The sequence below is a fragment of the Callorhinchus milii genome, unplaced genomic scaffold (genome assembly GCF_018977255.1).
Source record: "Callorhinchus milii isolate IMCB2004 unplaced genomic scaffold, IMCB_Cmil_1.0 Scaffold26, whole genome shotgun sequence".
In the NCBI taxonomy this organism is placed as follows: domain Eukaryota; kingdom Metazoa; phylum Chordata; class Chondrichthyes; order Chimaeriformes; family Callorhinchidae; genus Callorhinchus; species Callorhinchus milii.
The window spans coordinates 2,165,338-2,192,212 of NW_024704767.1; the positions used below are offsets into that span (position 1 = coordinate 2,165,338).

General features: G+C 40.0%; 1 protein-coding gene across 1 annotated transcript; it reads left to right on the forward strand.

The window, feature by feature from the left end:
* The first annotated feature begins 1,666 nt into the window (after positions 1-1,666).
* Positions 1,667-26,659, forward strand: LOC103187181 (DNA-binding protein RFX7). Its single transcript, XM_042344059.1, has 9 exons — positions 1,667-1,856; positions 10,682-10,715; positions 13,987-14,069; positions 14,445-14,567; positions 14,949-15,065; positions 15,217-15,301; positions 15,999-16,206; positions 16,955-17,262; positions 17,838-26,659. The coding sequence occupies exons 1-9, from the start codon at positions 1,690-1,692 to the stop codon at positions 21,195-21,197; spliced, it is 4,485 nt and encodes a 1,494-aa protein (XP_042199993.1). The 5' UTR covers positions 1,667-1,689; the 3' UTR covers positions 21,198-26,659.
* Positions 26,660-26,875: the final 216 nt, after the last annotated feature.

Here is a 26,875-nt window from a genome sequence, read left to right on the forward strand (position 1 = left end):
CCTACACACTCCCCCCACCCCCCACCCCCACCACACACACTCACTCCCACCCCTCCCCACACACTCCCCCACAACCCCCATTGCAAAATCCCTCACTTCTTACCCACCCTCTGCTCTCCCTTTCCCCAATCCCCTTTCTCCTTCACTCTCTCTTCCTACCCCCCCCCCCCCCCTCTCCCCCCCTTCCCCCCACCAACTTCTTCCACTCACACTTTTACCGCACGGCGCTTGCGCTGTGATTGAAGGTAGAGAAAGAGAGAAAGAAGAGGACAGAGAGGGAAGAGAAGAGAGGAATAGAGTCGTTGTCTGCGTTGGGAGGGTTCTCAAACTTTTTTTTACATTTTTTTTTAAAAAAGGAAAAAAAAATATATCTATATATTTCCCCCCCTCTCTCTCTCTCTTTAATCCTTACCCTCCTCCCCTCCTAAAATATATTATATATTATACAGAAAAAAATAAGCTTCGAAAACGCCTTTCGAGAGGGCAATCGCACTTTTATCCTCGAGAATTATATATATGTATATTAATATATATATTGTTTTGTTTTGAGGTTTTTGGGGGTGAAAATTCGATGATTTGATTTGATTTTTTTGGGGGGTGAAACCCCCCCCTCACACACACACACACACACACCCCCACACAAAAAACGTCAATGGGTTTGATTTTTCTCTTTTTTTCTATAAAAAATATAACAACGTAACAAGAGATCAAAATTAATTTCATGCAATAATAAAAAAAGAGAGAGGAAAACACATTGCACGGAAAGAAGAAGAGAAGAGAAGGAAGAGCGAGAGAGAGAGGGAGAGAGAGAGGGAGAGAAAGAGAAGGAGAAGAGAAAGAAAGAGAGGAAGAGAAGAGAGAGCGAGAGAAAGAGAAGAAGAAGAAGAAGAAAGAAGAGAAGAGTTTTTTTTTTGACGTGTGTGTGAGGAGGAGGGGTTGTTTTTGAGAGAGAGGGAGAGAGAGAGGGAGGGGAGGGGGGTGTGGAATAGAGAGAGAGAGAGAAAAATATTAAGTCAGAGAGAGAGAGAGGGAGAAGGAAGGAGGGAAGGAAGGAAGGAAGGGAGGAAAGGAAGGAGGGAGGGAGGTGGGGTAAACAGAAGCCCCCGGTGGTTCGGCTGCCGAAATCATGGAGGCCCTGAGCGGCCAACGGTGTCCGGGTGAGGTCCAGGCGGCGGCGGCGGTTTGAGGGAGGAGAGGGCCAGAGAGAGAGAGAGAGAGAGAGAGAAGAAAAGAGGGAAGGAAGAGAGAGAGAGAGAGAGACAGAGGGAAGGAGTGTGTGTGGTGGTGGTGGTGGGGGGGAGGGAGGGAGGGAGGGAGGGAAGGGTGTCCGCCAAGAGGCTGGTTTTAGCGGGTGCTGCTCTACTACTACAGGCCGGTCGTGTTTGCGGCCTAGTCGCTTGTGCGTCTCTCTCTCTCTCTCTCTCTTCACCCCCTTTTCCTCACTCCTTCCCTCCCTCACTCCTCCTCCTCCTCCTCTTATCTACCCCTTCCTCCCCCTTCTTTCTTCCTTCCTTCCTTCCCTCCCCTCCCTCCCTCCTCCCTCTCTGGCTTTCCCATCGCACCTCGGCTTGAACTTACTGGGAGCTCTCCCCCCCCCCACCCCACCCCCGCCCCCCAACATCTCTCTCCTCCTCTCCTCCCTCTCCCTCACTCCTCCACTCCACCACCACCACCATCATTCCCATCATCATGGCTGAGGAGCAGCAGCAGCAAACACCAGAGCCGGGCCACCATCACCAGCCGCCGCAGCAGCCGCTGGAGAAGCTCGACAAGGCCGGGGCTTTGCCCTCCATGGTACCCGGGTTGGCGGAGTCGGAGGCCAGTGCACTGCAGCAGAAACTGAAAAACTCCATCTGGTGAGCCATTAAAATAACACCAGGGCCTTCCCCCCCCTCCTCCTCCTCTTTCCTTCTTACCTTCATAAACAACCCCCCCCCCCCCACACACACACCCCCACCCCCCCCCCTCTGTCTGTCTCTCTGTCTGTCTCCCTCACTGTCTGTCTGTCTCCCTCTCTGTCTGTCTGTCTGTCTGTCTCCCTCTCTCTCTGTCTGTCTGTCTGTCCCTTCGACCACAACCACAGAGAGACATTATGTGTTCAGTGTAAGATCTCTACTGTTGGGAGATAATGTCTCTCTCTCTCTCTCTCTTTATCTCTTTAACTCTCTTATCTCCCTCTCCCTCTCTCTCTCCCCCTCTCCCTCTCTCTCTCTCTCCCCCACCCCCCCCCCCCCCCCCACATCGAAGTTGGATATAAATAATTGGACCTAACTTGTATTTTGTTTGCTTTATGTCACCCCCTCACCCCCCCCCCCCCACCGTGTATTAATATACTGTACTGTATTCATGTTTTTTTTTTGGGGGGGGGGGTGTTGGTGATGGGTGTTTAATTTTTTTTTCATGATTTAATGTCATCTAGGATTATTTTTGGATTATTATTATTTATTATTAGGAATATTATTATTAGTTATCATTTAAAATGTTATATATGTGGATGTATGTGCGCGCGCGCGCGTGTGTGCGTGTATATATAGTCACAAAAGAGTTTTTTTTTTGTGTTAAAAAATATATATTTTTACGTGTTAATGTGACCAGACGTTACGTCGAGGTTGGTTCTCGATGATGTGCTGAAGGTACAGATTAGCAGAAAGTGATGGTAATTGTTCCAAGGGCAATTTATTTTTATGAGGGGGGGAAATATTAATAGGGTCAAGCTTGTTAACTTCTGGCTGTTCTGAAAGGATGCGTCAAAGTAGAAAGGCAGGATCTATCTGGGAAACGCTATCATTTCAAAAAAAAACAGGCAAAATATTGTTGGTAGATATTTATCATTAATTGGTGGTTTGCCATCTCAAAAATTCATAAAAGGAATATATATATATTAAACAATTCTTGCACAGTTATTCGTAATTCATGATCATGCCTCAAAATATTTAGTACAATATCTTTATTGGACCTATTTTTGTTTTGGTATGATTCATAAGTGCACTGTAGTATTAATGTTTTATCATAGTTTAGTCCTTAATTTTCACAGGTTCACTTAGTGTAAATAGTTTTACGCTCTCTTGCCAATTTACTTCACAACTTTCCTGAAGGTGTGTGTGGAAGGAGGGGGTGGTGGGGTGGGGGCATGTACACTTCCACCTGACTGTCAGGAGTGAGAATCCTGTTGGAATTTTTTCCTCACCTTTCCTACCTGGCACCTCCACCATACTCATGCCCCCAAAGTTCCACTTGCTAAAGATCAGGTAACTCGGAATAGATCTGGGAGTGACCCTGGGATCTCTATGGCTAAGCTACTCACTGAACAAAACCTGTTGAGCCATCAGGAGGGCTAATTTAGTAACTTTTTTTGAAGCAGGGTATTATTCTCAGTGCCGAGATTGAAGTTTTAGTGCCACTAGGTTTTCTTGGCTAAATACAATTTAACTATATACAACGATTATTTGAATGTGGGTCTCTTCATCCATTTTTAGCCTGTAGATTTATGGCTGCACAAGTTGTACATATTATTGGCCTAAAATTAATTTGAACTCTGTTCTTCCATTAAGCTTCTTCCTGATAATGAACTACTTTGAATTGAAAGTACAGACAAAATGCTAGGTGCAAAAATCTATTACAATTCTCTACATTGTGCTCTTTCTATTGTTCGCTACTGCATAGTGTGTCATCTCTGAAGACACTATTATTTGTGCCGTGCACCTCAAAAAATTCAGTAGCAATTACCAATTTGCGATGATAGATCTGAAAGTATTGAATATGGAACTCATGAAATATGGCAGCATGAAGTATGGAAGTATTTCAAAGCTAAATCCATTTGCACTCAATTGTGTGGTGGAAAATAACAGAAGCTGACAGGAGAGAAGGCAAAATAAGACATTACCCCCTCCCTTGTCCCCTTTCAAGACCCATCTCAAGATCCTCCTCATTGACCGTGCTTTCAATCACCCTGCTTCCTTCCCTGCCCTCCCCAATCCCGAACCCCAGCTCGGGTCTGAAATACTGACTGTCCTCCCCACGTGAAAGGCGCTATACAAATGTAATTTTGTTGTTGTTATTGTTGTTGAAGAATACTGATGTTGGGCAGAGGAATTCAGGAATGATGGAGAAGAGAAGGGGATGTAATAAATTGTACTTGTTACACGTCCCAAATCATTGTTGCAGTCTTAATTGTTACAGTGCAACAATTTCCACTTGTAAAGACAGTTACCTCATATTATTCAGAAATACCACTGTGCTGCATGAACTGGGGCTGCAGCAGGGTTGCTGTAATTTGCCCCGGTGACCAGCGTAAGGGAAGAAGAAAATCTTCTTTAAATTGGGCTCAGCTCGTATTCGAATATCTTGTCAACCCAAAATGTACACAACAGCTTGCATTTATATATTGCCCTTCACACAGTGAACTTTTTTGAATTGCTTAAACCTATATCTAGGGCCGTGCATGGAGTATGGGGTGATTTGGGTGAGGGAGGTACTAAAGTCTGGTTGGAACTAATGGGATGGTGATCACAGAATGATTTTGTCCCTTGAAGAAGAGGGAAAACAACAAAAAAAACTATTGCTTGGGTGCTATCAACATCTTCATTATTGCAGCATGTGACTATCTGGATGGTAGAAGGCAGAATGGATGGACCTTAATCTTTTTTCATTTAGCGATTCTTCTGGAGATTGTGTTGCATCGCGATAACCAATAGTGATCTCCTATTATGCACATACTATGTATGTTCGGCTCATCTGAGCATGCGATAAGGTTTCCAAAAGGTGTTCGATAAAGTACCACATAATAGACTAATGAGCATGTGGAGTCAGGGCAAAAATAGCAAAATGGATAGCAAGCTGGCTGCAAAACAGAAATCAGAGTAGGGGTAAAGGATAGCTACTCAGACTGGCAGGGGGTGGTCAATGGTGTTCCACAAGGATCAGGATTCGGACCACTGTTGTTCACAATATACATTATTGATTTGGATTCGGGAATCAGCAGCACAATTTAAAAATTTGCGGATGACACCAAATTTGGGGGAATAGTTAATACAAATGGCAAATGCATTTCAATGTAGAAAAGTGTGAGGTGGTACATATTGGTAGAAGGAATAAGGAAGTTGCATACATCCTAGAAAATAAAAACCTAAATGGGGTAGAGGAGCAAAGGGACCTAGGGGTACACATACACGATTCACTAAAACTAGCAACGCAGGTTAATAAGGCCATAAAAAAAGCAAACCAGGCATTGGTGTTCATTTCTAGAGGCATGGAAATGAAAAGCAGAGAAGTTATGGTAAACTTCTGTAGAACCTTGGTTAGACCACACTTAGAATACTGTGTGCAGTTCTGGTCCCCACATTATAGAAGGGATGTAGAGGCACTGGAGAGGGTGCAAAGGAGATTCACAAGGATGATCCCAGAACTGAGAGGTTATGGAAAGGCTGAACATATTTGGACTCTTTTCTCTTGAAAATAGGAGGGCAAGGGGTGACCTGATAGAGGTCTTTAAAATGCTGAGAGGTTTTGATAAGGTGGACATAGGGAAGATGTTTCCACGTGTGGGGGAAACCAATATCAGGGGCCATCAATATAAAAGTCACAAATAGATCAAATAGGGAAGTTAGAAGAAATTTCTTCACACAGAGAGTAGTGGGAATGTGGAACATGCTCCCACAAGGAGTTGTTGAGGCAAATAGCATAGATGTATTTAAGGGAAAGCTCGATAGGTACATGAGGGAGAAAGGAATAGAAGGTTATGTTTGAAGGCTTAGTTGAGGAAGGGCAGGAGGAGGCTCATGTGGAGCATAAACACCGGCATAGACCAGTTGGGCCGAATGGCCTGTTTCTGCTCTGTATATTCACGTATTCTGGTTAATATTGGTGTAGGTGTAATTATCTTACTGCCTGAAATGGAGTAACTGTCTTTGTGGGTACATTGCCTATCCAGCCATTGTCTATGCTGCCTTTGGCCCATCTTTTCTGCCAGCATTTTCTCGTCATTTAATCTTTAACAGGCCCGGATCAGTGGAGGTGCCCTGCTATATTAATTGTCACCCTAGTATTTAAAGGTTTACCCTTTTTTGCCTATATGGTAATAATAACTTTATGAAAATCGTTCAAAAGGAATATATATCGGGAAAGAGTAGACAGAAGTACGGATTCGGTTTGCAAATCCTGTTGACAAATCATGTTGCCATGTGTTGGGATTGTCTTCAGAGAAAGTCTCATCTTGGCGGTTCATCACTTGAGTTGATTTGGGACTGCCTTCCTCACTCTATTCGCCTCGCTCCCTCCCTTCCCATTTTCAGGTCTCTGCTGAAGACCTTTCTTTTCGACCGCGCCTTTGGTCACCTTCCTCCCCCTCCCCCTGGCTCAGTCCTGGGATCCGTTACTGTAAAGCGCTCTGAGACGCCGTCCGGCGTGGAGGGCGCTATATAAATCCAAGTTGTTGTTGTTGTTGGAGAGCCTTATCACATTTTCGAGGCATCTCAAAGCGCTTCACAAAATATACCGAAAAGTGAATTGACAAATCGAATATTTGAATTATGTAATTAACTACTGTATTAGGCAGTTTAAACAGCAAGCTTTGTATACTTGAGAATAAGATTAACAGCAGCCTTAAGTGAGGTTTTATTTGAGACTTGCACCTTGCACTTAACCTGTTGAAAATTTCTAGCTATACATTTAATGTGCACAGGCCAGCAAGAGTGAAGCAAACCAAAATATTTTGGGTGTACAAAATGGAGTGAATCATTTAATTTGTTTGGAATAGGATTTCTCGAGGGGCTGCACTAAACACAATGGATTCTGATGCTTTGAGAAATTAATTTTGTTGAACCTTTGAGGAACTGGTGGTAGGCCTGCGATCTATTGCTTTTGTTAAGCTTGCTTTTATTCTTAAAGGGGAGATAAAAATTCACCAGGTAGCTCAGGTGCCGCGAGGAAAGGTTTAAATAACCTGTGACTATGCACTTCTAGTTTTGGGGCAATTTAGGCAGTGCTGTAAGTCATTGAAATGGGACAGTTGTGAAAATCTTAATAATTAAGATGATCTGCTGTAATGCTATACCACTGTAGGAGAAATATCTAGAGGCAATAAACGTTTGCGTTTTTCTGAAGGCATTTACAATTGTCAGATTATTCAAACAGAAAAGAAACTAATATAGTGCCAGATTCTCTATTGTCTTGAGTGGCTGAGCAATGCTTCCTTCAATAACATGTCTGTAAAGTCACTTGTTGCAGTATATTTAATAAACTAGTGGGGCGGGTGGAGGATACGGGTAAACCCAGAAACAAAAAGAGAATACACTTCCCCTATTGTTCACTCAGATTGCAGATAGGAATATATGCTTGTACTCAATGGCGAAAACATAGGGTATCCTGTTGCTTTAACACTTTACACCCTAGCAGTAACTACACCGCCTTGCTCTAAATTGCTTCTCAGTTCTTTTGTCTTACATTGGCAGTCGCTCCATTTCACTTCTGGATAAATCTCTTTGACTTGCTGTTTGTTAGTTAATTTCTACATGATTCATTGAGTTAATTATTAATCTCGTAGTTAGTTATGCCTCCCGATTGTTACTTTTGTCAGATTTCTTAACATTGCCAGTGTTTCGGAGGTTGAAACAACAACAAATTGCATTTATAGATTGCCTTTCATGTCTTGAGGTGGACCTTGAGGGAGGCTCGGGAAGGCGAGAGGCGAAGGGACACCAGCATGGAGTTCCGGAGGGTGGGGGCAGAGAGGCTGAAGGGCTGACCAGCAATCGTGGGGCTGGCAGGGTAGGGTCTTGATACGGGCGAGTACCTGCCGAGCAGATGGATTGGGCGAGTTGATGAGATTTTAGCACATCGCTGTTTGCGGGATACTCTTGTGTGCAAGTTGGCTGCAGTTTGCCTGAAAAATACAGTCACTCCACTTACAGTAAATCCCATGCAACACTTTTGAGACATCTCGTCGACGTGATAAAGCCGTGCATTAAATCCACGGATTATTATTATTATATCATTAACAACGATTGCAGGTACTTTTCTGGTCGTATTCTGGCAATCTGCTGTTGAATCGAGGTTCTGAAGAGCATGATACCGTTGGAAAGTATGTATCGACATTGGATGAGGACTAGATTGGAACAGGCTGATATTCTTTTTCTTCCCCCGTCCCCCCCGTCCCCCGTCCCCAATCCCACACACAGTTGTATAGTCTGCCATTACTGACTGACTGTTCAGCTGCCCGGGCTCATACATGAAGACTGATCCTCACCGTTGCGCACTGCATTTTTCCTCCCAACACCTAGTGTCACCTGGCACACATTCTGGCGAACATTGAACATTTCTTCTTACAAACTAGAACTGGAAGTTGTGAACATTATTCTGGGAAATGAGAAGTATTTTTTAAGTTAGATTTCAATTTTAGTGGGAACTATTAGGGATTGTTTGGCCCTGATTTCATTCCTCTACATTTGACTGAGGTACCTTGATTTCTTCAGCAGCTTTACAACTGTATTAATGTTTTTTAAGAGGGGGATTGGTTTGCACACTATTAATTGTTACAACCTCAGAGATAAGATTTATTGTTAGCTACAGAATAAATGCAAGTTTTTAACTTTGTAACTTAACGGAATAGTACTTGGGAAAAATCAAGCATTGAATAAAAAGTATTCTAAAATGAAAACCAAGATCTGACCTGTTATGACATTAGTTCAAAAATTAACCGTAAAAAGAAACTATTACCCTGTGGGGTTAAAAGCCATATGAGAAACATAAACAGTATAAATTGTTTGAAATTATTTGCTTGACATGCAGTAATCTCTGACATTTTGCATGGCATTATTCGGGGATGCATAAATTGATTTACTGAATAGCAATGGGTATTTTTTCAAATTATTCAGTTTGCTAAATGCTAAATTAATAGCTGCTTCATTTCATCCGTCCCAATTGTTCCCTTTTTGCGAGGCTACTTACTGCTGCAGTATTGAGGAAAGCGAGAGTAGCTGGAGGAATTGAGGATGTTTGGCAAACTGACTTTTCTGGTTTTGCTGAGAGCTCTTCAATTACACAGTGATGTTTGTGACTGTATTAAGGGAAAGATAGATGAGAGATATGAGTCTGAAAAGCAGGCTGTTCTCCAGATGAGAGTTGAGCCAATGGATGTAAGTTTAGATATTGGGAGTTACCATCAAACTAACTCACTAAAATTAGGAAAAAGTACCTTATTAATTGTGGCGATAGGCCTGATGGGACAATGTATCTGCAAGTGATAAGCAAGTGACTGGAGAAAGATATAGATAATTGGAATTAAAATAATTTTTTTAACAACACAAAAAAACTGCGATGGACTAAATTAAAATACAATGCAAAATGATTGCCTTTGTCTGCATTTGAGGCGTAATACGGAGTAAAGGAAAGGAGGAATATTTGTAATGAGCAGAAAGTTTGAAGCGGGGAAGGGAAATTGCAGAGAAAGCCAGTACAATATGGTCAAGTATAGATTTTAGTTTTATTCTTGCAGTTGGACGGTTTTGAAACAATGTGTAGGATTTCTAAAATATCTCTGTCATGCTTCATCAGAATTGTTTGTATCAGCAGAATAGACCTCGATACGGCTGTATGATTTCATAATGTATTCCGGGGGATTGAATAACCCCTTGGGCATTTTGGCCAGGATCTGATCAAAGTGATCAGGCCGTGTACTACTGAATTTCAACCGCTGGAGGCCCCAGTTACACTGTGCGCTTGTTAACCTCCCTCTAGTTGCAGAGAATATGTACTGCTACATGCAGTTGTTTTTCTACTCTTTGGATGTGGGTGATGATGACATTGAGAAAGTGACAGTGGGTTTTCTTTTTAAAATCATTGCAGCGATAGTGCCAACACAATAGCATTTTTTTAAAACCCCAAAAAATCTTTTATGATTAAAATCACAATGTTAAATATGTCCAACTCATTCTGCGACACATTAAAGATTCAGATTTGATACTGAACCAATCAATCAATGCAAGTTGTTGTTGTTTTTGAGTTGTACTGCACCTTTGAGCAGATTCTGTATCGCTTTTTGTTTTTGATTATAATTGACAGTTTTCGATTGATGACCTGAAATAAACTATTTTCTGCTTTCCTGTTTTGCGCTACTGCAGATGTTTTTTTTTTAATCGGTATCTTGGTTGGTGAAGTATTCCTTTCTGTGACTTTTATATTGCTCAGTTGTTCCGTTCAGCTTTGAATCATGTAAGCAATTCTAATTGAGACAAGATTAGTATTAGAACAGGCAGCCTTTTTTGTGGAAAATATGGTATTTTCTGACAGGTGATGTTTCATTGAAACTCTAGCCCTTTATGTTATGGTTGTTTCATTCTACCATGTGCAAGTTTTTAAAAATATATTTAACCTGAGTATGATTAGGTCCAGGATTTCTGTAAATTTTCAGTAATGCCAAATACAATGCCAATAGAGTAACAAAGCTCGGCAAACACCAGAATATCAACCCTGATAAATAACTAAACAAAATGGCAAGAAGATTTCTTTCGGATTTTAGTGATGTTAAAATGTTTTCAGTGATAATATGCATGGATATTGCAAAACTATAAAATCTAGTATCATTATCGTTTCACTGCTGTAAACATTGCAAATGGTGTTGTTCTCATTGCCAGCATTAGCTGTAATTACATGTTGTGCCACTGATTAATTTTATTTCTTTACACAGCAAAACAGTACAATCAAAAGTGGATTGCATTTTGGTGAGTATAAATTGCTTTATGTGAATTCAACAATTTGAATATTTACAGTGTTCTGAATTTATGTTGCTGACCTTTTTTTCTTTTTTCTTTTAAATCATGATGACAGTTTTAGTAAAATACCTGTCTCTATTGACTGTGTAGTTAATGTGCAGTTTAGCTCCTACAGTTACTCTGACAGCAATATTGATGCTGCAATAATAAGGTTAAATATTAGGAATAGTTATTGCTGTAATATTAGCCCTAAAAAGTTAATAATTATTGACCTTTTTTAAGCTTAACGACAACACCAACTTGGATTTATATAGTGCCCTCCACCCTGGACGGCGTCTCAAAGCGCTTCACAGTAATGGATCCCGGGACCCAGCCAGCGGGAGGGGGAGGAAGATGACCAAAGGCGCAGTCGAAAAGAAAGGTCTTCAGCAGAGACCTGAAAATAGGAAGAGAGGAGGCGAGATGAAGGGAGTGAGGAAGGGAGTTCCAGAGCCTCGGGGTATAGTGACTGAAGGCACGGCTGTCGAGGGTGGAGTGGAGGACTCGGGGGACGAGGAGGAGGCCAGACCGGGAGGAACGAAGGCAATGGGCACTGTTATGAGGAGAGAGGAGATCAGAGAGGTCGGGGAGTGCAGAGGAGTGGAGGGATTTGAAGACGATGGTGAGGATCTTGAAGTCGATCCTCTCTGGGACAGGCAGCCAGTGCAGTCTGGCAAGGACTGGGGTAATCGGGGAGCGGAGTTTGGTGCGGGTGAGAATGCAGGCGGCAGAGTTTTGAATAATCTGGATTTTGTGGACGGTAGTAGATGGGAGACCGGCGAGGAGGGCGTCAGAATAGTCCAGCCGAGAGGTGACAAAGGCATGGACCAGGGTTTCAGTGGCTTTTGGAGAGAGGTATTGGCGGAGACGGGCAATGTGTCGGAGGTGGAAGAAAGCGGTGCTGGTGAGGGACCGGATATGGGGGAGGAAGGATAATTGGGGGTCGAACCTGACGCCTAGGTTGCGTACGGGTTCAGAGAGTTTTAGGGGGAGGTCAGGTAGGTGGAGGAGGTTTAAAAATATACTTTGTGATTTCATTCCTTTTTAACCTTCTTTTCTAAATGGTTATATTAAAAAAAATTCTTACACATAATCTGTCCTATCCTACTTTTTTTTAAGCTTCTTTGCAGCTTCCACCATCTATTTTTGGAGGTGGATGCAAGATATTGTGGGAAAAGCCCTTTTGACTGACTGAATATTGATCTTAGAGAGGCTGAATTTGCAACCAACAAAAGGCCAGTCTGATTCACAGTCATGTCTGTGTCACAGTTGTAGGTAGCCAGGTCAATTTGGGATGCAGTAAAATGTGTTTAATCTGGCAAACAATGTAGTAAACACCAGAATGATTGAGCTCTCAGCAACGCTCATAAACCTAGACTAAGCTATCATGGCCTGAGCAAAACTGCTTCTCACACTGTCAGCTAACACAAATTAATTGCATTATATGTAATGCACCACTGTTATTTGCAAACAGAACAGAAATACAAATGTGGATTACATATTATATAAAATTTATCATATATAATTGCAAGCCATCATCTCATCACCTGAAAATGTACCTTTTGTGATAAATAAGTGAAAATTAATATTTTCATGGGAGGGGACATCGAACATTTTTAAACACGCACAGGGACTGAGCGATCTAGGCTTAGATGGAATTAAGGCAGAGATGAAAAACAGTGGTATCTTTTGCTCTATCGGAGACAAAAAGTAGAAGTTTAAGAATGAGTTTAAATGCATCCAACTCCACTTCCAAAACAACGTTCTCTTAAGTTTCTGTTAGGTTCTACATATGATGTAGAAGCACTCAGCTTTGGTGAAAAGCCAGTTTATTTCCTCAAGATTTAGCTCTCATTTCGCAGTGCCTTCCCACTCTGAAAAATCTTTGGTGTTTTTGGTCTTCGAGATGTACTCACAGTAACATAATACGTGTGCAACATTAGCAGATTGCTAACTTTGTTCACATCCGAGTGCATCTGCATGTACCTTGAGCCAGTTTTCAATGGAATACTGCTGGTCCAAACTGTGAGGAGATGAGATGACTCACTATCAAATTTTACTCTTCTACTGGATCTGGAAGAGGTCAACTGAAAATGGAGAATATAGCAACACAAAAAAAATCTTTTAAGTAAATAGGAATGACAAGACTCTTGGCTTTTCAAGCCTGCTCTGCAATCTTCTTAGATTGTGATCTGCAATCCACATCATCCTATAATGAAGATACAATCTGCATTTTAGGAATCCATCAGCAATTGTGATAACCAATTCCTTTTGATTCAATCTTTTGTGTTGATAGGGGTACCCAGATCAGAGTAGTAGCTGAATATAACTATCTGAGGTGAATTAATATTGACAAGGGTGCAGGGTGCCTCCAGCATTATCTATGCATACATTTGCCTGATCAGGTGGACATTAAAGATGACACTTGTCAAGAAGAGAAAGGAGCTTCTCCCTGTTTGTGGGACAAATTGGCTGCCATGTTCCCCTACAAAATAAAGTTGCTTCACAGTAAAAAAAAATCCTGTAATGCTCTTTGAGATGTTCCGATGATGTGATAAGGCACTATACCCCAAGCAAATCTTATTGCATTTTGTACGTGTTCGTACATAATATATATTTTTAAGCGCAAAATAACCTACAAAGGGTAAAAGAAAATATAAAAATGAATTCTTTCATTCTTTCAAAGAAGGATTGGTGATCAGAATCCATTTCTCAATTCTTTCTCAATTCCTTACATTTGAATAGTCAGACCTGTGGACTGATGGACATAGATAGGCAGTCGTGTAGTGTTGTATTTAGGAGTTTGAGTTTGTTGGGTTTGGGCCTGGAGACTATCAGGTTCACATGTGTCTACTTTTCAAGGCTGAGGTTAAAAGGTATTACACTTCTTGGTCTGCAATTATGACATTTTAATTTAAAATAGGCAGGTGGCAACACAGTATAACATATCACACTAATAATTCAGTTGACAATTATGATTATTTGAAAGCATTCTGCTAGTTGTATTATATAAAGAAAAGGCAGATTAATAGACACAAATATGCGCCTAATGATGTAGAGTGCAATATGAGAAATTAATCTTATTTTTGAGGCAGCAATTCACCTCCTTTTTCCTCCTTAGCAAAGTAGTAAATCTCCTTGGTTTTACCTAATTTTTTTTGTAGTTTCTTCTTATTCTGTGTGTTTCATAATTTACTTCTCGAAAATATATATTTAAATTAAGACTTGGTTCTGTTTGCAGCAAGAAGTGATGAAGTTTACAGATCTAGAAAAACTCTACCTCTACCTTCAGTTGCCTTCTGGTACCACCAATGGAGACAAAAGGTAAAAACAAATACTATTAATATTGTGTCTCAGCTCTCTACTTAGCATTTCAGCAACAGCAACATGACAGGCACCAAGTAAAGCTTGGTAAAGATAGGGGTAAATAGATGTGTTTGTGGCTTAGTTTGGGCGGGAACACAAGATGAACATATTTCGACAGCTTTTGCTGGGTGGAGATAGAGAGGCCAACAAAATAAGTTTAAACAACAAATATGTAAAATATTCTACACATACTAGTTTTGATTTACAGAAAAATGAGTTGCAATTGAATGAAGGAAATATTATTTACTCAGCTCCTTGATTCATCATGGTAGGAATTAACATTTATTGTTGCCCATATTTACAAAACCTGATGAACTTCTGGTTTCATTGCAGCAATCCGAATTCTTTGACATCCAGCCGTACCCAGCAAACGCATGCTTTCAATTGGATCCGGAATCATTTGGAGGATCATCCAGATACGTCACTGCCCAAACAAGAAGTCTATAATGAATATAAGTAAGTAGTGATGTTAGAATATCATGATGTTTCTTTGGACAGTTGAACGCTTCCAAGCCAATATATCCTGAAATCTCCAGTTATTGGGCCAGGCAATCACAAAATACCTCCCTTTTGCAATCACTGTTTTCTAAAATTGATACAACTGAAAGTACTTCATATCTTCTCAAATTCTGATTTCCTTAAGTTCCTTTTCAACCGTGTTTATGGTCACCTCCATCTCGGAGTCAGGCACCGCCACTGTTAAGCGCTCTAAGACGCTACCCTTCATGCAAGTTGTTATAAGAGCATTTACTGGGTTAATCTAGCATGGGACCACCATTAGGTGTTCACATGTTTTGGGATTCGTTGACCACATGGAACTTTACATTTATTTTCCAGAGGCTATTGTGACAATCTTGGCTACCATTCTTTAAGTGCAGCTGACTTTGGAAAAATAATGAAGAATGTCTTTCCAAACATGAAGGCTCGACGTCTGGGCACAAGAGGCAAATCTAAATATCCTTTTCAAAGATTCTTCTTTTGTTTCAGTTTGATTTTTAGTAATGCCGGTTCATTTGAAGCATATTTTTATTACAGAACTTTGTCGCCATGTGTACCCTTTTTTTTTACTCTTAAAAAAATATTTTTATCCTTAACTTCTTAAAACGTATTGCTACAGTGGATTGAGAAAAAAGGCTTTTGTACACATGCCATCTCTACCTTGTCTGGATTTTCACAAAAATGGAGATGGGGTAAATGTATATTCACAATCACTGTTATTAAACTATGAAGATAAACAGTTACTATAGAATATGTTAAAATCTGAATTTGTTGCAGTAAGTTGCACGTAATTAGGATTTAATTCAACAGAATTATTTTTCATTTCTGGATAGCATTCCAGATGTACGCTCTTCCCTCATTCAGCCATTGTGTACAAATGAGTACTCAGTCAGCTAGGAACACTGTTCCTTTACGATCTTTGTGTAATGCACAATAGTCTTGGTTTAACAGTCTTCCTTATCCCTAGTGTTCATAAAGCCACATCTTGTTAATTTCTCCTTTAACTTTAGCTTTTCTTAGATGTTTTGTTTCATTGGACTTTTATACAGATGTCATCAGTGCCCTCCATCTGAAATGCACTTATTTTGCATTTCAGTTGGTTGAAATGTGGCCCAGTGCATATCGTTGTTAAATAGCCTTTGGCACTAGTTGCCCCAGCTCTAAGTATGAGTAGCTAAATGTCTTGTATGTGTTTTAGACCAAGAAGCTCCAGTTTTAAAAGCTTTTATGACAGAAAGTCATTGTAACCTGAAACAAACCAATTTTTATTTGTTTTAAATAAGCATTTTAGCTTGAAGCATTTTGATGTCCAAGTTCTTTTGATGAATTTTAAAAACATTCTTGCTGTAGCTATAACTGGAGTCTGATGTTTGTTTATTTTGTTTCTAGTCTGATGGATCAGACATTACAGGGCAGCTGCAAAATATTGATGAAGAGGTCAGATCTGCTGCTTGCAGTCTGGTGTGTGAATGGGCCCAGAAAGTATTAATCCGAAAATTTGATTCAGTTGTTGATCTTGCTCGCTTCCTTGTTGCCAGTCATTATATTGGTACCAAATCTGTTGCTGCGTTGTCTGTGATGGCTGGTGCACCTTCAGGTGAGTAATAATATGCCTTAATCAGAATGTTTGATATTTACATTTCAACCATTTATTTTCATCTTTTAAGACCTAACTGCTTCCTTCTGTCAAAGTTCTTCAGCTGGTTTGATGGAATGAAAAATCCACCAGCCTGGTAAATGTCAGTCTGATTAGCTTTTCTGTGGGCATGCCTGGTTCTTGCCAGACTTTATCTCCAAAGATTGATCTCCATCTCGCAACACGTCTTATTATGATGACTTAAAATTGCTGAGAATTAACCAGGAATAATGGATGGGTTTTATACTGAGTTGAAATGGGGACATAACTTTAGAATCCCCTTGGGAATTTAGGCATCCACTGTTCAAGCTGCCAGTCTGCCCAGGTGTAGTTTGCTTTTGTACGAAATATAGAAAATTTGCTTAACACAATCACCATATAGGTGGGATGCTGGAAATCTGTTTGTATTGGTTACTTAAACTTGGTGATGGGTGTGTCAGACACCCAACAAATTGTATCAACGATTGAATCAATTACTTAAAAGCTGCACATTGCAAGATTGAGAACACCCGTGTTGTGTGTGTGTGTGTGTGTTTGCAAAGTAATTGCATGTAAGTTTGCCCCATCTTTCTCAGCCATGCCAAATGGGTGGCACAAGGCGAGGCTAAGTTTAATCTTCAGACAGATGAGGGAAACCTAAAGTTCTAAAGAGTGACATTAGGAAAGCTAAAGAAAGAAGTTCATGTAATGACTGTTTTTTCTTCTACAGGAGTGACACAAGCTAGTCAGCCTTCTGCATTTGTGCCCATGGCTGAAAGCAGTTCGTTTCAGCCCCAGGTGAAGACTCTGCTAACTTCCCCGTCAGTCGATGCCAAGCAACAGTTGCAGCGTAAAATTCAACAAAATACGCTGAAGAAACAACAGGAGCAGAAACTCCAGTCTCCGGGAGAGCAGCACATAAAGAGAGTGGAAGGTGCCACTGTTGGAGTGACCAACATTCCCAATGGAAACTCTGCTCTACTCGCTCCTCAGCCTACTATTGGCATTGTGGTGGCCACTGTTCCCAGTCCTATTCAGGTAGGTTTCTCCTAACTTCAGTGTTGCGATTGAAAACTCCAGTAGGATGATGAGACGGAAGCAAGAAGGGAGAAGGGAAATGATACCAACAAAGATTGTGTTATTTGGGCTTTGAATTATTGTTTGTTTAGCTTGAACTTACCGGATATGTTATTGATTACCCTGACCAAGCTTATTTTTTTCTAAATGCAATATAGTTTACATTTATGTTTTTTTTTTAACGTCAGGAGGACGTCTCAAAGAGCTTAAATCCCAAAGCACACAAAAATGAAAATCACTCCAAATATTGCAGTTTTACAACAGTATCGCATGAGCGAGATGGTATTACTTGGGGTGACCCAAATGAGAAGTGGGGGGAGAACATTAATGTGAGCAAAAAGAATATGTTTGTGGCACAGTTCAAATTCATTTACATTTTTAAAAATAATTTGGATATATCTTGAATAATTGAGGATGGCGGGAACATTTTTGATACCACGGAAGTTTAAGTTGACGTGCATTTTTTGTCTCTCTCGGATGAGTTGATGATGGATTGCCATCAATTGATTTTCACATATCTGATGTTTCAATTGCAGGTGCAAAGAAGCAGACCACTGATGACATCGCCAAGTCCGTTAGGCTCACCAGACAGCAAGGTCCTCCCTTTGAATGTTCAGGTTGTTGCTCAGCACATGCAATCAGTCAAGCAACAGCAGAAGACTGTCCAGAACATTCCTGCCAGTCCACATAATGATCGCTCAAGACCTCGTTACCATCAAATCTTGCCGAAACCAGCCTCAACCAACGCACTCACTCTCAGCTCTCCAACGACAGTGCTTTTGGCCAGTAGCCCTATCAAAACTGTGGTATCTGGAACCACCCACGTTAGCCCATTGAATATGGTGAAGATGACACCAATATCTCTCCCACCTGGCAACACTGTTGCATCTCCAAAACTTTTATCTGCAGTAAATCACAGTGCTGCAACGGTTGACAAATTAAAAACTGGCCCGACATTAAGAGTCAGCTCAGCTGCCTGCCCTTCAAGTGCTGGCTCCAAAACACGCAGTGCCACTAGTACCCCAACTGCTGAGGTCATTAAATCCGAGCATGAATCAATATTCACTGATGAAAACCAGACTGATTGCCAAGACCATTCAATTCGTTCAAAGGATCCCAGACGAACCATTGTTTCCTCTCCATGTGGTCAGAAGAGTAACGGTGAACCTAGCACAAAAGTGAAGATGTCAAATGGGAAAATGGCCAACGAGAAGATTTCAAAAGTCTCCATTGGTCAGAAAACTGAAGTAAAACGGACCAAAAATGAAGGCAAATTTCTAGCGAATGCAAATATGGTAGTTTCGCTTGCGAGCAGTCATCAAAATACTATTTCTATTTCTTCTGTTTCACATTTCTGTACCACCAGCATTAACTCGAATTGTACTGTCGATACTGCCAGTGCTCACAAAGACAACTTGATGTGCCCCAAAAGCCCAAGAAAACGCTCTCCCTCTACTACTGCCTTTGAACCACAAGGAACTCCTGTAAAGAAACTTATGCTTTCAGAACACCCTTCAGGTAGTGCAGACCATCAGACGATATGTAATAGCATTGCAGTCACGACAACGCAAAATTTGTCTGTAGCTTCGCAAGTAAAACATGAAAATGCACCAGCAACGATTCTGACCCCGAGTAAAGTTACTGTGAAATTGAATACTACAGGAATAACCCGTATATTAGCAAACCCTTCCTCCGATATTCAAGCAAGGAACCTGGATTCCCTTCAAGTTGTTGAAGAACCAAGATCTAGCTTTCCTGAAAACAAAACTATAGAAATTAGTACATTCAGTCTGCAAGATGACCGGAATGCAAAGAAGATTAATAATCATTCTGATGTCCAACATATCAAGAATCACCAGTATTTCTTGACTAACACAGATGGGCAACAAATTATCAATGCGAACCTGATTGGGCCTTCTGGGACAACTGGCATTCAAGTGTCTGTGTGGGAGCCAGTACAGTGCAAAGGACTGGAGCAGCAGTCTTTTGAACAGTATGTGCAGCCTCAGAACCAGTTACAGAGTTCCACTTCAGGTCAGTTGCAGGGACTTAATCAAGTACAGACCCCAAACCAAATACCTCTGCAGGATAATTTGGTGGAACTCGCACCTTCAGGTTCACAAACCAATGAGAACTACTTTCAGTTTGATGATGATCTTACGCAGGACAGTATTGTAGAGGAACTAGTATTATTTGAGGAGCAAATGAATGCTGCTCATGCTTACGGAACTGGTCTGGGAATACCTCCTCATAGTCATTCCACAATAGTGCAAGGTACACTGATGTCATCTCATCAAGCTGGACAGTTCTATCATTCAGTGCATACTAGTGGCACTCCAACCCCAACTCCCACACCAACTCTGACACCTACGCCTAATCCAACACCTACATCAGAAATGATTGGATCTCAGGCTTGCTCAAGTCCCAGTTCCCGAATGGCTCAAACAACACCGGTAGATAGTGCTCTTGGAAGCAGCAGACACACACCGATTGGCACTCCTCACTCAAATTGCAGTAGCAGTGTGCCTCCTAGTCCTGTTGAATGCAGGAACCCATTTGCTTTTACTCCAATCAGTTCCAGCATGGCATACCATGATGCCAGTGTTGTCTCCAGCAGCCCTGTTAAGCCTATGCAGAGACCGATGGCCACTCACCCTGACAAAACAAAAATTGAGTGGATGAATAATGGATACAACAGTGGAGTAGGCAATCCTGCAGTTTCTACCAGTGGTGTTAATATCCCAAGCTATCAGGAACTGGCTGAGGACCATTTTCGAAAACCACACGCCTTTGCTGTGCCTGGACAAACGATGCAGTCATATCAGCACAACGCCATGCAGTCTCAGACCAGACATCACGATGCTCAATTGAGCCGTTTGACTCCAGGTTCACCCCTACAGCACCACATAGCTTCTATGGTGAATGGCAATAAGCAGGAAGGCTTTGCAGTCCCAGCACCCCTCGATAACAAAGGCATCCATTCATCGGTAATGAATAACTTTAGGTGTCGCAGTGTCAGTCCTGCTGTTCGTCAGCGTAATCTTAGTGGAAGTACTCTGGTTCCAGTGACTAACCTACCAAGATCAAGTTTGGTACCTTTTGGAAGCCCAGTGACTCTTGAAGTTCATAACATCTTCGCTAATAATCTTTCAAATAACAGTGCCAACAGTATGGCGCAGCGGAGCCAGTCTGTCCCTTTGTCTGTTATGATGCAAACACCTTTTCCATCTTATCAGAAGCAAACCAACACTAAGAAAATTACAAACGTGTTGTTAAACAAGCTTGACTCTGACAGTGATGATGCAGTAAGAGGTCTAGGAATGAACAATATGCCCTCGAATTATACAGCAAGGATGAATCTTACGCAGATTTTGGAGACAACATCTAGTTTTGGTAGTGCCAACCAGCAAACAATGGTTAATTCAAGCCCTTCTGTCTATGATTTCCAGAAGCCTAGTTACCTCACAAAACACACAAGTAATGATCACATGGGTTATTCTTCTGGGAATAATCAAGCACAAACAGAAATCGGAGAGCAATCATTGGATTTCAACAGTACAGTCAAAGACTTGTTGGATGAAGACAGCCTACAATCAAACCAGCAAGGGGTTGGTCAGGTACCATCAGATCTTAATAATGTTGCCTCTGATTTCTCCAGTGAACTCAGGTTGTCCTCTGAGCTCTCAGGCAGCATAAATGATCTGAGCACTTTAGACACAAATCTGCTGTTTGACCCGAGTAAACAACAGGGACAAGACGTTGATACCACACTGGAGGAATTGAATGATGATGCAGTGTTCCAGCAAATCTGTAATGAGTCCATGAACTCCATGCAGTCTTCAGGATTTGATTGGATGGAAAGTAAAGATCATCCTACCGTTGAAATGTTGGGTTAAATCAAAGAGTACTGTTAAATATACTGCCCACAAATTGAATTTTCTGACGCATCATATTTGGCCTAACAGAAGTGCCTGCCTTAAGAGAAACACTTGCTCCTAAAAGGGTTGTGTTCTAGGAGAAAGCTTACTGCTCTGAATACTTAAGTTTCATATCTAGAATTCTAACTTTTTTTTAAACATGTATCTCATTTTTAGATGCCAGCATTTGAAATATCTTCATGCATGTTTTACTGTAAATATAAGCACATGTACATAAGGTTGTTAAAGCGTTAATCTGTTTAATGCAATTACGTTGATTTACATACAGGGCTGTGAGTTGGATTCCTGGAGGAAATGTAAATGCAGAGGACCCCATTTATGAACAATTGTAATGAGATCAAACTGTGCTCAAGATCAACTTGTCCCATGTACAAAATTGTTTCCATTCACTGAACTGCTCTATTGCTATTTACCTTCATGAAGACCAGTTGTATGCCATCCAGCTAAATTTACAAACTAATTTAATTGCCACAGTTTAAGGTAATTCAAGGTTAAATTCACAGTCTGCCATCCTAAATTGCAATAACTTTTTGACTGGCCACTGTGCGGAAAGGTCTTATTGGCTATCCATCAAAGTAATACCTGACTTGCATATAGAAAGAAGATTCTGTATGTTTGCGGAACAGTTATAAGGGGAAATATCGTTTTACTGTGTTTTGTGTGTTAGTAGTTGACTAGAAGTGGGCATTTGGGTTAAAGGTTTTCCTTCAGTGAGATCAAGATGTTCCATTCTAGGGGTAAGCATTTTCCATTCATAATTGTCACCAGAATGGAGTTCTGCAGATAATGTGGGATGCCCCTAACTAGAAGGTTTAAAGCACAAAATAAAAGGATGAATGGAGAACACTATTAAGTGTTCATTTAGCTTGCTCTGACATTTAGGATTATGTGACAGTGAAGTGGATTCCTTGGACCATCAACAATGCTGATGTTTGTTGAATTGTTCAATGTGCAACCATCAAGAGCTCCATTTACAGTACATCATTGATAATGGTGCAATACTCAGCTACTTTCACAAGCCAGATGGTATGCAGCATTTGCATTTTTTCTTTACTTTTAATTCCTGAGATATTGATAAGCTCACCAACAGCTTCTAGGAGCAAAGTGGTATTTCACCCTCGCTTTAATCCAAATGACCTTAGATAAATAGACCTCAAAAAAGAGTTTGATCGAAGTTACAGTAATTGCTTTTAATATTTATCCCCAAAGAAAAGTGCATTAAATTAAATAATCAAGAAAATACACTGGTGAGAAAAAATAAGTAGAGAGCTCTGAGTCTTTGAAATAAGAATATTGTCGAAAGGGAGAAGGAGCTTTGTTGGTATTAACATATATTAATACACTGTATTTATAACCTGGATTTCTGAACAAAACAGACAGTGTTTTTCCCTCTAAGTTTGACAAAGTCCATGTTTTCACAGGCTATGATACATCACACAATATATACCCTGCAATGCAGGCTATTTGCATTTAACTCTTTACATAGTAAATCTATAGTCTATTTGATCTAATAAATTGGAATTGATCTTAAGTAGGCTACTGTGTATCTTAAACATTTGTAAATTGATATTAAAAAAAAACTGCTTCCCTGATAGCTCAGTCGATAAATTCACTCTGGCACTAAACCCTGCAGGCTATGAAGTTCCTGAGTTCAATTGCTTGTCTGTGCTGAGTTAGCCGATTTTAGCTGAGACAGTCGTGAGATGAGTGCTAATAGTGCCCTGAACCGCCTATCTTTGGAAAGATGAAAATTGACTATGGATCCCACTTCTATTCAGTTATTAACTACTTCCTTGGTGGATGGGTGTGTTTGAATGTCTGATGACAGGCTTGATTGACTGCCCCCCACAAATGAGTAGCCTGCTCGTACTTTCTGTCACGGTTCATAAATCGCCACTCATTCGAGGTATTGGAGGGTGTCCCATGGAACTGTACTCAAGCGTAAATCAATGCCTTTAAAAGAAAGATTGGGCAACAGATTTGTTTAAAAGAACTATATTTTTTAAATGACAAAATTGTGAAAGTACAATAAATTCCCAAGTTTTAAATAATTTTAATTTACCGGTGAATTCCTCCATAGTATATATACATCACTGTCAGGGGAGTGAATCATTGAACACAATCGTAATATAAATTTTAAGATAACTTTTAAAAACAAATTCAGGCAGTTCATTTTGAAAATATACTTTTAAAGGTGTTTGAAGATTAGCAGAATTGTAACTTGAATTGAACTGAAATTCCGTTAGGGAGTGTGATAGTGCACAGACACTGTGATTTGTAATTAATTCTAGAGCTCAATAATTTACCGTAATAAGTTCACATAATTTTAGCAAGTTTTGCTATTGAATGGTTTGTCAAATGTTTGCAAAGCTATCTACAGTAAAAAAATATTTTTCAACATCCGAGGTACATTTACACACCTGGTTTTAATTTGAAGTACAAGTCTCTAGCCCATTAGTACAGTGGATAAGGTCTCTCAAGGCCTGGGTCCAAGCTGTGCAAGTCCCATCGCCCTTCAACTTCCACTGCTCTGACTGAAAGCATGATTAGTTATGTGGTGAGGTAGGCAAACTGATTAAATCTGAATCTGTAGGTGCAATTAAAGCACAATTGAACCAAGTGTCTTTATTTTAGCTTTGTGAGTTCTACACAAGCAGATATTTTATGTTCTGTTGGGTTTGTTAGCCTGTAACACCAATTTTTATGTTAACAATATATTTTTTAATGAGAAGAATTGTGTTGTAGCTTTCTAAGCACTTTCTTTCCATCACTCCATCCTGCATATTTTGATGGTGTCTGTAATTCCAAGCATTGCCTCTATAATGCGCAGGGACAGAGATAGAACAAGTGCTTATGAATGAATTGTAACTCTTAACAGAATTTTTATCCCATGATTTTATACATTGCTTCCAAAAGAGGCAAATTGACACACCTATAAAAAAAGAGACTTAAAAGGTTACTGCAGAACAAAACCTTGTGATGAGAATCTCTGTTGCAGCTGTATTTCATTGGGTTTATGTATGCATATTAGCCACCAATTGCCTTCTGTTGTCATCCACCTTTGTCTTTTTAATTCATTAATATAGTATTGTCTTTTTAACTGGTCACATTTATGGTAAACCTTTGCAAGGCAGTCAGTATTTTCCAGGTTCTTCATGACGAATCAGGCTGCATAAGCTGGAGTTTGTCTACTTAAACAAAAAGTAAAACAAATTGGGGTGGGGGAGGTGAAACAACTTGGCTGGTTATATTTACACTACTAACATCACCAATAAATTTGGTCAAACCTAGTCTTGCAAAGAATTTTATCTGCCATCTCTAAAAGTCAAGAGTGCAGTTGTAGCTTGAAATTGGATTTCATTAGGGTATTGATTTTCCTTTCCCAAACTTTGGCTTGAGACATGGATAAATAGAATTATTCAGGTTACAAGTGAAAGGTGTTTCCCTGTATTTTTAATGATAGGAATTCTCAAACAGCAATTTGGAAAAACATCTGCTCCAGATTTGCTCTGTTTTTTTTCCCGATAAACTTAGCTTTATTGGCTCAAATGTTAGGGTTAAATTCTTCAGATCATGAAGATTGCACCCATGTAGAATGGCCAATATAGAAAATGTTCATTCCGTGTAGCTCATAGCTCCGTGAAAGAACTGGCAAAACAGTTGGCAGGGCTAAATGTGAATGACATTTCCCGACTGTTGTACAGGAGGAGTTAAACCATTTCCAAGCTTTTGATTTATTTTGTTTTTAACCACATTTAATAATTCACATTAGCACACAAAAACATGTTAATTTCTGAAACAATAGCTCCAACTCTACTGAGGAATCATGAACCAATAAACATAATTACAATATTTCATATTGTAATTAATTAGCTAAGTGATTACATTTTATACATGAACCTTATTTTAAAATTCCATATTTTATTTTTTATATAATTTCCCTTTTGCATTTTTCCCCTGCATCCATCCATCTCCAATCCGACAAAGATTTCTCCAAAGCAGACAAGGCAAGTAAAATGGTCTCATGTTTGCTTATCCTTTCTATGAACAGCAACTCTGAAAATTGACAACTCCACAGAGTGAGTGATATCCAAAAGAGGGGAGAGTGATACACACATAAGCTTGATTATTTCAGTATTAGCCTAAGAAGAAAACAAATTTACTGTACTTATAAAATATTCTAAACAATAAATGCAAAGCTTAATAAACATGCTATTTCAAATAAAACATAAACAGGCTAACGCCTCTTTCTGTCAGTGGCTCAAAATATTTTCCTTGTGCGTTACATTCTTAATTCTGTTTGTTACTGATGTGAACTCTAATACTCATAGAGCATGAGAAATTGATGTGTACCAACAGCTAAATTCCAATGTTAGTAAACATGGTCGCCATCAGTACAGCTTTTTGAGACCGGTGTCCCAACTCTTGTTCATGATTCACTGCTCAAACGTCAAAACAATTGTCTTCTTTACAAGCTCTGATATTCTCAGATGCTTTGGAACAAATTTCAGCTCGGGGTAGCCTATTTCTTAGGCCAGATTTTCGCGAACGATAGCTATACATATAGGCAGTGATCGCAGTAAGTACATTAAATTCAGTATATTAATTGCTTTAAGGTAACTAATTCATATTGATGCGCAGTCATCCCATTTTCTTTTGAGAAGTGTTTTAGAAAGACATTTGGCATTAATTACATTTATAAAAACCACTTTATCCTAGGATGTGAAGGATGATTTTCTAAAGTTGGTACTTGAAGCTGCAGGCAAAATAAAGTCAGGAGGAAAATAGCAGTTCTATTGGGGCCTAATTGTCAGAAGTGTCTGAAATAGTAACTGTCGCTAAAAATTCAGATTGAGCTGGTCATAATTAGCGTAACCAAGAAGGAAATCTTTCACCTTGATTCAATATTTAACCAAGCTGATAGTTGTTCGATGAAGGTTATTCAAGTTTTAATTAAACGGTGCAGGGGTGGAGCAAAGGGAGGGATTGCAGTACCACACTGCACCATAATGATGGATTTGAATTTTGTTCCTTATGGGAAAATGCATTTAGGTATAAAGGCATTTTAAATGTTTGCATTGGGTACTGTGTTGTACAGTCATTGCTTTAAATGTGTATGGCTTAACTCCATGGGCAATTTAAAGGCCTTGTGGTATTGATTCACTGAAAACCTTTAAAATCTTGAATTCTGATTTTATTTTGTGTATGTATGTCACGCAGCCTAGGCTTGAATGGCTTCCTTCTGTCTTGTAATTTCTATGGATTCTGTGTCATGTAATTGTTTTCAGAATAATTCCTTTTCCTAACGAGTATTCCAGGGCAGTGCAAAAAGATTTTAACGTCATTTTGGTAAACCTCCCATAAACTAGGCCCTTTCGAGATGCATTCTGACTGAACAAATTTTATTCGGATTCGGATTTTACCAGCATCTTCAATGTTTCAAAGATGTTTCATTCATGCAGTAGATGACGTTTGCAGTCTATTAAGCTTGAATTGGTCAATATTGCGACAGGTGAATTAAGCTTTCCAATTTGTATCGGTGCTGAGTTTTAACCGTGCGCAATTAAACATTGCAAGCAGAAGTTTTGACCTATTTGCACCTTAAATGATATTGAAGGTGCATTTTGGTTCAGTCC